The 13,301-nt window shown below is 27.8% G+C and overlaps 1 protein-coding gene across 1 annotated transcript; it reads left to right on the top strand.

Annotated features, from left to right (window-relative positions):
- The first annotated feature begins 9,272 nt into the window (after positions 1-9,272).
- LOC107026548 (36.4 kDa proline-rich protein) lies at positions 9,273-11,225 on the top strand. The gene is made up of 2 exons (XM_015227549.2): positions 9,273-10,589; positions 10,929-11,225. The coding sequence occupies exon 1, from the start codon at positions 9,495-9,497 to the stop codon at positions 10,581-10,583; it is 1,089 nt and encodes a 362-aa protein (XP_015083035.1). The 5' UTR covers positions 9,273-9,494; the 3' UTR covers positions 10,584-10,589; positions 10,929-11,225.
- The last annotated feature ends 2,076 nt before the right edge of the window (positions 11,226-13,301 follow it).

The raw sequence follows: 13,301 nt of genomic DNA, 5'->3' as shown, positions 1-13,301 counted from the left end.
ATTATCGAACTGATATACATATACAATTGCTTCAATTTTTATACAAATCATATGTCTGCGTTTTATACAGATTAGATGCTTTATGACAAATTATGTTTGCTATGAAGTATAAATAGCAAACTATAATTATAGAACACTAATATAATTTTTATGTTTGTTATAATAAAAATATGAAAAAGTTTACCAAAAGGGAGCCCATTTTCTATTGGGATAATTGTATAGAATGACAAACTAATAATCTAAAATAAATACAGTAGTTACCATTTGATTTATTTGTGTTCCATAGAAAACTGTTTGTCAGTCGCCTCTCTCTCTCATATTCTCGTTCGCCACTCTCCCTCCCTCGCTCTCTGTCGCTCGCCCATCTCTCGCTTTATACAATAGAATTGTATAAATTGTGTTTCCGTTTGTATAAAGCGAAAGAAAATTGTATATACACATGCAAATACAATATCTCCGTCATATACACTTATAATTATACAATACAAATATTTCCCTGCCCAAGTCTCTTTTGCCTTTTTCTCTTTCTCGTTTTATACAAATTCAAATTGTATATAATTTCTCTCTTTCTCGTTTTATACAATTCAATTCAATTGTATATTCCCTGCCCAAATCTCATTTGTCTTTCTCTCTTTCTCGTTTTATACAATTCTATTCAATTGTATACAAATTCAAATTTTATACAGATATACAAACACATACAATTGAATTGAGAGGTTAACAACGATTTATACAAATGAAGTGCTAACAACAATTTATACAAATGGCCTGCTATACAAATTTAAAGAGGAACCAACGAATTATACAATTGCTTCTTTGTATATATGTATAGCGAAATAGGCATAGCTTTCAATTGTATATATATAGCAAATTATACATATATATGTTTGCTATGGAGTGCAATTAAACAAACTTTGTTATTGCATACAAATTTAAATTTTGTATTTGCTATATATGAAAATTGTCCATTTCTATTTAGAGAAAAAATAGAACAAGAACTCGGCTCAAGGCCATTAGTCCATTTTTGCTTCTCAATTTTTCCAGCGTTGATTTTTTTTTTCTAAAAAAAAAAACTTATTTTGTTTGTTTTCTGCATTTATTTAAATTTTCTTAAAACATTATTTTTTTTAAAACTTGTTCATGTATAAATATTGTATAAATGGTATAAAAACAAGTTTATATAATGTACAAATAATTATGTAGTGTATATGTATTGTATCAATACTTTATAAATAATTATGTAGTGCATATGTAATGTATCGATATTATATAAATGTGAATTGATATTGTGTAAATAATGTATAAACAAGTATATGATGTACAAATAATTATGTTGTATATAAGTGGTATATCAATACTGTATGAAATATATATGCAACATTGTATAAATAACGTATAATGAAGTATCAATAATTTATAAGCAATTATGTTATAAAAAAAATCGATGGAAGAAATATTTATATGTTAGAATTATTAGTTGGCGACAGAAGTAGAAGTCCCAACCGTTACCATGATTGGGTCATTGTTAATAGTTTGGGCCACGAAAGGGTCCATTCGTAGCCCTATGAAACTGTGTCTACTTCCTTTTGCACCCATGTTGGTACAGAGGTCAAAATGTGTGGCTTGTCAACAATTCGTTCTTTACTGCTTCCTCTGAAAGCTTATCCATCATCCTGTTCTTTTTACGAATATCTTGATGAATTTTGACTTTATCATCAAGAAACTGTATTCAATAATAAAATCATCATTTAAGCAATTATGCAATTTATTGATTTTATATCTATTTGCCCATCATGCAGTCCAAAGTCCAAACTTAAAAGAATAGAAAAATAAATAAAAATAATAAAACAACATAAATATTCTTTTTTTTCCACAAAAAGAGTGAGACAATAGAAAAGGAAAAAGTTTTTTAAAAGCAATGGCCGATTGGCCATTAAAAAAAAATAGGCTATTTCTTGTGTAAACAATTTTCTCAATGAACATTTTACACAATTTTCCGAAAAAATAAAGAAGACATTCTTCATGACATTATAAATTAAAGTAGTAAAGTAACCAAACAACATTAACATCAAAGTTAAATTAAGATGATTGAGACAGTCTCAAAAAATTGACATGTAGCTCCTAGCTATTATTTTTATATAAATAATAATAACCAATTTTTTCAATTATAATATATATAATTACGAAAAAATTCTTCTAATCAGAAAATTTAGCCAGAGTGATAATATAACATATTTCACACTGTTATTTTGCCTTTTTGAATTTATTTATTTATTTAACTTTAATATCTTTTAATTAAAAAATAGAAAAAAAATAATTTATTCTTACAATAATTTTTTTTAGACTTTTTAAAATTCTGATTAAATTTTCTGCACATTTATATTTATATATATATATATATATATATATAAAAGTAATGACATGTGACTATCATTGATTAGTCATAATCGTGTCTGGGAATTTCAGAAAGTATCCAACAGTAACTTCATCCCGTGATTGTACGAAATCCTAGAGATAGAATCATGCATGCACTTGTTTAATTAGTTACTACTATAATATTTTATAAGCTAGATAATTTAAAATTTTGCAAGTTGAGAAATTAAAATATCATCTTCTTGGCTTTTTCTATCAAAATAAATCAGATGAATCTGTCTCCGTGACTACACACCTTTACTTTCGAGAAAATATTTAATTGGATGGTGAGTCATAATTTGAACTATTATTTAATTTTAAATAATTTAAGATTTATAAAATAACTAGATAATCTATAAAAATGAATTGTTCATTAAATTCTTCAAAAATTGTATATCTTTTAAGGAATTTGATACATATATAATGACATTTTAGAAGAGGAACACAATATATAGGTCAAGATAAATAAAAGTTTACTTTACGCCAAATCAATAGATTAGTTACCAAAGATTTATTGAATGACTCAAATTTCGTGTTATTTCAAGAAAGAAAAGAAAACCACGATTTGAAGTATCAATTTCTTTCATTGAATTACCTCCTTTGTATCATTTTACTTTTGATCCTTACATAATTTATTATTTTTTTAAAAAAAAATTTACTTCTTAATTGATGTATTTTTACCAAATGAGAGATCTTATCTTATTTAATAATATTATCTTTATTGTTAACTAATTAAAATTATATGAAGAGATCGTAAATAAATTTAGATTTTTAAAATATAATTATGAAAATAATTTAATAAAAAACTCATATAAGATTGTTGCCAACATGAATTGTAATGTTGTGGTGGATTATAGAGGTGGAGCCAAGATTTTCAGTAAGGAAGTTCAAAATATGTAGAGATAGACACATGAATTAGTCGAAGGGGGGTTTAACATCTACTATATATACATATAAAATTATTTTAAACATGCATAAATAATATAATTTCCATCAAAAGGGGTTCGGATGAACCCCTTTCGTACAAGTTGGCTCTGTCCCTGGCGGAGTGATAGCTCCATTTTTTTAACTAGAAATCTAAAATTTAAGCTTTAGATATAAAGAAAATTATATTAGGAGCGTCACTCTCATAATGAACCATCAATATACTATCAAAGTTTCATAGAGATTCTAATACGAATACCAACATTGAATGAAAAAACATTAGATTCTTACAATTAATTGCCAACAATCCGATAATTTTACTTTTTAAGAATCTATCTATTCTCTAAAGACGACTTTACTTATCACATTTTTAATTTATATAAGTGTTGTAACTAATTTGTTATTTGTTACTCTATCTTTGATCATTGCTCAAAAATATTCTCTCTTTAACACTATTTAATTAAATAGAAAAAACCCTAGTTTAAGTAATTATAATATTAGAGTATGAGCATGTATTAGTTCATAATGTCGGTAAAATAAGCTCATGTTTTTGATGACTCGTTTGATCCGTCATATTTTAATGGGTTAGGTGAGTGATTTTTATATGGATAAAATATGGATGGATATCCATATGTAACCCATAAAAATATGGATAAAACAAAGGTAAACTATAGGAAAAATATAAATTAGTCAATTGGGTTAAACTTCTAATTTTTATTCACTCAAAATTCATAATATCACTAAAAAAATTATAACTTACCTTCCTTTTTATGTTCTTCTATAAAACTAATTATTCTTCTCTATAATTGAAAAGGTGAAGTATTTAGCCTTCAAAAAATATATTTTAAATGCACATTTCTTTTGTTCATTATAATTACATTTTCATATTTATTTAATTTTAAATTGAATAATAAATAATAATGTAAAATAAATAAATCTTGTATAAATATTGACATTGCTTAAGCCTTAAAGTTCATGTTTTAGTCCTAAAATAGAACTATTCATTTACTTTGAAATTAAAAGTATTTTCTCCTTGTTATTGCATAACTTTATTTTATATTGAAAAGTCATGATTATTTCTTTTAACTTTTAGGATACAATAAAATTAAATAAAATATTTTCATCATTTTTTATTTTAAAAAATACTAAAATATTTCCTCTATGTTGAACTGTTAAGTAGAACACTATTTATTCATGAAAATATGGTAAAGTATTTTACACAATTCATTTGTTACCAGTTCAATTTTACATATATCAAATATGGACGGGCTGAGTTATATCCATTTTATATTGACTCATTTTTAATCAGTTCAAATTTGATTCAACTCGATCATTTGCCATCACTAATTGTTACTTAGATTTTTCATGCTAAATACTACAAAATAATAATATATATTAATTATATTTTAATTTTCTAAAATGATAATTATTTTAGACTATTTAATTTTAATAAGTACGATAAGTAGAATGGCCTGAAATGAGTAATTTCCGAGTAAAACAGGAAAGCTATATTTGCCCAACATTTCCCTAAAAAACGAATAAATTAGTATCTTCAAAAGGGGAAAAAACACAGATAAAAGCCAAGAAAACTTTAAAAGTTGTCTGAAAAGCCAGCTTTGTGCAATGTGATCTTTTAATTTAGGATAAGCTACGTAATTACATATATTATATTATTATTATAATATATAACGCTATTGTTTATATTTTTAAAATATTACATATTCTATTTCGTATTATATATTTAAAAAGATACATATAGATATATATTTGCTATCAGATACGCTTAAATAGGGAAAGAAGCGAGCCAGATGAGGAGACGAGCGAAGATAGTAATATATGTCAGATACACGCGAATCACAATAGATACACACAAGATACATGCATTTTGTAGGTATCTAGTGTGATTAACATGTATATGGGATATGAGAGTGGCGAGTGAGATGGGAGGAGGCGAGGATGCAACGAGATTTGTTATGTATCCAAGTTACATATGAATTGAATTACCAAATAAAGGAACAATACCAAAAATATATGAAACAGAAAGATCAATATCAAATTGAAAACGAAGCACTTCAAGAAAACAGAGGTTTCTGTCATGCTATTTTCTCGCTCGTGGTTATGGAATTCGTCAAAAACCCAGCACGCCGAAAAAAGAGATATAATCACACCACAGCAAATAGAACTGATCTTAAGAAAGCTCTTCTATTGGATACGGTGTGTCTAAAACAAATTACACCTAATTTTGATTTCATGTAACTCGAGATACACGTGTGTGGACGCACCAAAATCTGATAAAATTTATAATATTATAAATTAAAATATATCTAAATAATAAATTCCTAAACTGGTGAAATTTATATAAGTTTCTTCTTTAATTTAACTAAGACCATTATGTAACCTAAGCAAATTACTCTTTCGATCGAAATATTAGTGGTTTTAATACATCAAAACTTATATTAAAATATTTAATGTTCTAAAAATAAGTCATTTCATTACTTTTATTGTAAACGTATCGTTCCAATTAACAGAGTACGTATTAATTCAAATAGTTAAATAGAGGATAAAAAGTTATTTAGACATGAGGAAATTTCAAAAATAACTATAAATAGATATAATAAGGTTCTATGATTATAATTTTGTTAATCTGTGCTTTGTAGTTATAGTTGTTGTTTGTATATTTCTGTCAGTTGATATATTTTGCTTGCGAATATACAATTAGAGTAAGTATATATAAATTCTGTATTTATACATTCAGAAATTTTCAGAACTTCAATTGTGCATTTCACTTCTCAATATACAAATAGAGTAATTTATTATAATTTTTTCGTAAATTGTAAACAAATAGCTAGAATAAACATACATAATGTTTTGAATTTATACAATTAGAACCAAATTATATAAATTATGATTTTATACAAATCAAACAAATAACAAGAATTAAAAAAACTCCAGCCGCAAATGACAATTTTCCTTTATGCCTAGTATAGGCTAGATGTTTGTTATTCTGGATCATTTTCCCAATCTTACATATGCATAGTGACATTGACGTTTAAATTCCATCTAGTTGTTATCAATAAAAGAACACAAACAGTAGTTTAATAATTTTGTATTCCAAGAAAAAAGAATATATTTGTTAATTGACCAATAAAAACAAATATAAAAAGTATTTAATGATAAATAGCAAATATAAGTAGTGTTTCCTCGTGAAATTGTAACTAGAGTTGTCAAAAAGGGTTAGTCAAACCTCATCTGACTCAATCCTCGTGGGTCAATGAATTTGATGGGGTATTGCGGGTTGATCTTTCATTTGAAAGGGCCTGAAAATGCCCAACCCTAGGAGGGCCGCGGGCTCGGGCGGGCTAGCCCTTTTTTTAATTTCTTTTCAAACTTAAATTTTTATAACATCAAGAAGATGAAGAGATTTTCAAATTAAATATGACAAATAATGGTGTTGTCTCAATAACACTAGCAAAAAATCTAGTGTGATTAGTGATTAGCATGTATCTAGAATACTAGATATACGTATCTGGTGTGATGCATTCCAAATAGGCGAGTGAGATGGAAGGGAGGCAATGACACGGAATTTGTCTATGTGTCCTAGATACATAAGAATTCACATAGATATATTGAGTGTATCTTGAATAAATTAACCTGATTTTGAGTACATATTTTTAGAAATACATGTATCTGGACGTATCAAAGTCTGATAAAATTCATAATATTAAAACATAGAATGTCTTTAAGTAATTAGCTCATACACTAGAAAGATTTTTGTAAGTTACACTTAAAGAAATTATTTTGGCCCATGAGCCGACCCGACCTTGATCTCCCGACCTCGATCAAGCCTCAAGGGCCAAGGGCTTATATGAATCAGCTTATAAGCCCTAGTTTCAAATGAGCTTGAAAAATTCTATCTCAACCATATCCAAATAATAGATTAGATTGGATCGGTCCCATAGGCTACGCCCATTTTGATAGCTCTAGTTGTAACCCTAACTAATGATGAAAATATTTTTGCATGATATTTATTTTATTGCCACAATTATTTTAATATTTTATTTTATACATAATATGTCTCTTATAAAAATTACTACACAATAATTGAGTCTGATGACTTGTAGAAGAGTAGTTTGACAAAAATATTATCGCAATGTCATTGTTATTATAGGTACAATATTATAAAGTGAAAGTAGAATATAACGTGAAAATCGATTCCAAAAAAATAATAATCAGATTTTAGTAAAATATTATTAGAGAGAAGTATTAAAAATATCTATAAATTTGGCGCAAATTATTAGTTTTATCTCCGTACTATTGACAACCTTAAAAATTACTTGACTAACTAAATTTAGATACACCTCCGAACTTCCACATGACATAGCAAGTTGTTTTAAACTTTTGTAGGAGCATGAAACTCTTAATGAATGGCCAAGAGAAGTGTTGAAAGCACCCCCTAAACTTGACGAGAATTTAGAGTGTATTTCACCCATATTGCAAGATCGTAAGTGTGTTTAAGTTCAGTTAATCAAGTAAATGAATGTATTTTAAATGCCAATAGTTCACATTGAATTTAAATATTTTTTGAATACTTCTTTTTTGTCAATATTGACTAACTAGTACAATCAGGTTTGATTATAATTTAGATTTGTACCACATAAGATTATTAAAGAGAAAAAAATTCTTTAATTATTCATCTTTTAAATTCTCAAAGCTCGAATACGTAAAATCTAATTAATATCAGCATAATCTCATTCAGAGGCAGAGCTAGCCTAGTGTTAGGGGTATTCATACCTTTTTTGGCCGAAAATTTTACTATTTATATATGTTTAAAATTATTTTTTAATATATATATAATAGATATCGAACTCTTCATTTAATTTGTATTTAATTTTACAAATATTACACTTTTTAATTAAAATTTTAATTCCATCACTCATTCATTTCATCACATTCTTTAACGGTGATGATAGTGATAATTACATTGATTGGAGCCACATGGGCCGCTACTTTTAAAAAGGATGAAACTTTGGAATGTAGTGAATGTTGAGTCTCAATAGCTCACTCACGGACTCAACAGCAAAGTAAGTGCCAAAAATCTGTCCTCTTTTTCCCTTCTCCAATTCACATACTGTCACTTGGACAAATAATATTTGAAAATTTTGGCCAAAAAGTTAGGTTTGGAGCCGTATGGAAATTTGATACACAATTTATTATATAATTGATATATCAAAGTATATATATCCAAGTTATCGCATTTGTCGTTTTAATTTGTTTTTCTTACTAAATTTTTCGATACAATTTAAAAAAATTGATAACTTTTTAATATAACTTCACGTAACATATTCAAGGTTATAAAAATAAAAAAATATTTTTATATGTTTATCTTTAAAGTAAGATTAAATTTTCAGAATTCTTTTTAAGAACCGTACGAGCAAATTAAAACAGAGAAGGTATATTAGTGGGCCTATGTATCTTTGTATACATATGCCTCTCAAAGAGCTACCTGATGAGTCTATATATCTTTGTTGATAGTGATTTAACAATTTATGTATGTACGTACTAAGACATGTTAAATAAGTACCTAGAGAAAGATTTTTTGGAAAAGTGAAAACAACAATAAAGAAAAGTCATTTAAACACTTTCCAACAAACATTTGGTAATCGATTTTAATTACCCACTTAAACAAAACTATTTGTACGTAAAATGTTTAAGAAGAAAAAAGATTTTTTTAAATAAAAAAAAAGAAGGCAAGAGGTCATATATCTGACCCTTCCTTGAATCCCCGCGTATAACACTTCCTTTTTTTTATGTGTGTATATTCAGTAACATTTGTGTTTTTTATTTGAAATTTCTCATAAATCAAACTCAAAATCTTATAAGTAATGTGGAGAAATCTCGTTATATTTAACAATCCCACTTGATGGATTCCTAAACGTTTTCTATCAGATAACACTAAATCTTTAATTATACACATTACATACCTAACTCAAGCATCTTGTCGGTAAAAATCATTAGAAAAGAATTGGAAATAGGGAAATTAATAGACATTTTTTGGTTAGTATCTTTCCCTATAAGAATGGGTGTGTTAAAGAGCTAGTGCCATAGTGTACCATTCTATTGGTAGCATTTGGCAAGAGTTATTCCCTCTCTCCATACCAATGGAGAAGTTTAATCTTGCTAGAGTCTTATTGTTGCTTCTTCAACTTGGAACTTTGTTCATTGCCCATGCATGTCCTTATTGTCCATATCCTCCTACCACCCCAAAACACCCAAAATTGCCTCCTAAGGTGAAACCACCCTCAACACAACCTCCACATGTGAAACCACCTTCTACCCCTAAACACCCTAAACATCCTCCACATGTGAAGCCACCTTCTACCCCTAAACAACCACCATATGTGAAACCACCCACTACCCCTAAACACCCTCCACATGTTAAACCACCTTCCACCCCTAAACACCCTAAATACCCCCCACAAAAACCATGTCCTCCTCCATCTCATCATGGTCCTAAGCCACCAATTGTAAAACCTCCACATGTACCAAGACCTCCTATAGTGCATCCTCCTCCCATTGTCTCTCCACCTTCCACACCTAAACCACCAAAAACACCACCATTCACTCCAAAACCACCATCACCAACACCACCTATTGTTTCACCCCCTATTGTTTATCCACCAATCACTCCAACACCACCTATTGTCCATCCACCAGTCACTCCAAAACCACCATCACCAACACCTCCTATTGTTTCACCCCCTATTGTTTATCCACCAATCACTCCAACACCACCTATTGTGTCACCTCCAATCATTCCAACACCACCTATTGTCTCTCCACCTTTTGTCCCCAATCCTCCCGTGGTAATACCACCACCCTACGTGCCGAGTCCTCCGGTTGTTACTCCACCCATAGTTCCAACACCCCCTACACCATGCCCACCACCACCACCAGCAATAATACCATCACCACCAGCACAACCAACTTGTCCCATTGATGCTCTCAAGCTAGGTGCTTGTGTGGACGTGTTAGGAGGACTAATCCACATTGGAATCGGTGGAAGTGCTAAGCAAACATGTTGTCCGCTTCTAGGAGGACTTGTAGACTTGGATGCAGCCATTTGTCTTTGCACAACTATTAGACTCAAGCTCTTAAACATAAACATCATTCTTCCCATTGCTTTACAAGTTCTTATTGATGATTGTGGCAAGTATCCACCCAAAGACTTCAAGTGTCCTTCAACCTAAATCAAGGTTTCCACTTTTTCTCACTTTTAATTATTACTCACTCCTGCTCAATTTATGTGGTACAGTTGACATTTCAAGTATTAGGCCCAATTTTCTTAGCTCGGAAATTTTTTTAAATCTCTTTAAATATTTTGATTTATACTACTTATTACGTAGTTTTCATAAGTATAAATTTCATTTTATATACGAATTCGCGGTAAAAAAATTAAAGTTTGAACCTCAAATTTTAACCAATGCCACATAACTTAGAACATATAAATATCTTTTTGATCAAGATTTGGGAATTCGTATACAATAATCTTTTGGCAAGTAATATGTATATCAACATTATGTAATATGATGCAGGATATTAAACAGGACATTTGACTGATTCTGCCGCATTGTCATAGTTGAAGGCACAATAAATGTGTGAAAGTTCAATTTCCATTTTATCATGGCAATAAATTGAGAAAACAAAGGAGGGGGATATTAATTAAGCTTTAATTTGGCGTGTTTAATTAGCTTTTGATTAATGTACTGAATGTTGTATTTACATTATTGTTTTAGGGAAATACTAATGGTATTTAGTATAGTGGAGTATTAATGCTGATTTGATTGTATGAACATGAATGAATGAGGAAAGAATCACCTAATTTATCATGTCTTCATCTCTCCGTTTCATATTAGTTATCATATTTCTCTTTTACGCATTTTTTAGAAAATCATAATATAAATTTCCTTTTTTAAAAAAAAAAACTAATTTATCCTTAATTATTTTTTTCAATATGATTTACTTTTAGTTTTAAAAGTGATTAAAAAATCAATTTATAAATTAATAAATATTATGATACATTTTCCTTGAGTAGACAAAGAATACACGGCCTGGATCACGAAATATTCTAGTGCAATGAAGGGTCCGCAGTTCGAAGTGAATCAATCCAACTTCAAAATTTTCCAATCTAATTTTTTATATCATGTTATATTATAGATTATATCGAAAATATTTAAAATATTTCTAAACTATTAAATTTGGTATATACTATTTGTTAATTTTTTGGTTCTAAAATATTCTTGTCGTCGACAAATATTATTGAAAATTGCTTGTGAGTAGATACATGTTGCATATATATCACATACATAGTGAAAGAGTCAATACATACATATCAATCCAGATGGATATCAGATACACCATGTACAACTCAAATACATATATATGATACATAACAAATATATATGACAAATTATTATTTTTACTATATAGAAGAGTAAAGTGAGGGACGATCAATGGCAAAGTTATAAATAAATTCATTTTTTAGGGTAATATAAAATTGTAGTTATGATGACTATGTGTCTACCATGTGTCTATCTAAAATTGTGGGACCTATTTTTTTAGAAGAGTACTTATTATTTTATGGAAAAATTACATAAATTAATACATTTTAAAAAATAATTACTGATTTTAGCGATACTTTTTGTTTATTACCATTTATAGCAATGCTTTGTTAAATCTGTAATATGTATTAAAAGTGAATTATGTATGCAATATATATGAATTATAATTGTTTTTTGAAATATATCATGTTTGTTTGGTAAAAAATTGTCACATTGTATTATAAGTGTATTAAAATGTGTGATAAATGTATTATTCATCATTAAAATTTGTATTATATGTGAATAATAAATTGTTCTTTGTAATATGTATTAAACTTGTATTATAAATGAATTAAAAGTGATCAAGTGAGGTAAAAATATTATTGCTATAAATGGTAAATATTTTTTTATTATAGTATATTTATGTAAGTTTCCCTTATTTTATTATGTTTCATTAACACCTTTACTTTTTGCACTAAAATAAATATAATTTAAAATATATCAAATGACGGTAAAAATAATTTAGTTAAGGAACTTTAAAATAATAAATAAAATAGATAGATAGATAAACTAAATGAAATTAAAGTAAACTAAGAGTCTTACTAAATTTATAATAATAGTTCTTTGCTTAGAGTTTTAAAATTTTGCGAATTAAATATTGAAGAGAAATAATAATATTTTCCTGTTCAATTTGCGTACATTGATAATAAGAATATTTTAATGATAAAATGTTTTATATTTTAAAATTAATCAAATTAAAATTTATTTAATTATAGTAGATTATTTACTTAATATTGCTATTCTTTTGTATCGAATAAGAAGTTAAAAATCGAAACTCATGAAATTAATACATTGGTTAGAGAAGTAAATAAATTTAAGTTGCTTACTATTTAGAAAGAGATGGCAAAAATAGCAAATTCCTAATAGTAATTTCAATAACTATGCAATATTAATATGGAGATTCGATTAGTTATAATTTGCGTCGAAATAAGGCCTATTCGGATATAGCGCTCCCTATGAAGTATTTTTTTCATATAAAAAAAACTCAAAATCAAGATATTTGATTAAGAGAGAAGCAATATCACTTTATGTTGATGCACTATATTCTTTGATGGTTATTTTATTTTATTATTTTATATATATATATATATATATATATATATATATATATATATATATATCGGAAAAGGGTCTAAAATACCCTCAAAGTATTGGAAATGGTACAAAATTACCCTCCATCCACCTTTTGGCTCCAAAATACCCTTCCCACCCACCTACTGGGTCCAAAATACCCTTGTCATCCACCTTTTGGTTCAAAATTGACCACTTATTTAACGGTTTTATATTTAAACTATTTAAATATTTTTT

This window comes from Solanum pennellii, chromosome 7, assembly GCF_001406875.1.
Source record: "Solanum pennellii chromosome 7, SPENNV200".
Classification (NCBI taxonomy): domain Eukaryota; kingdom Viridiplantae; phylum Streptophyta; class Magnoliopsida; order Solanales; family Solanaceae; genus Solanum; species Solanum pennellii.
This window is presented reverse-complemented; position numbering and strand designations above follow the sequence as displayed.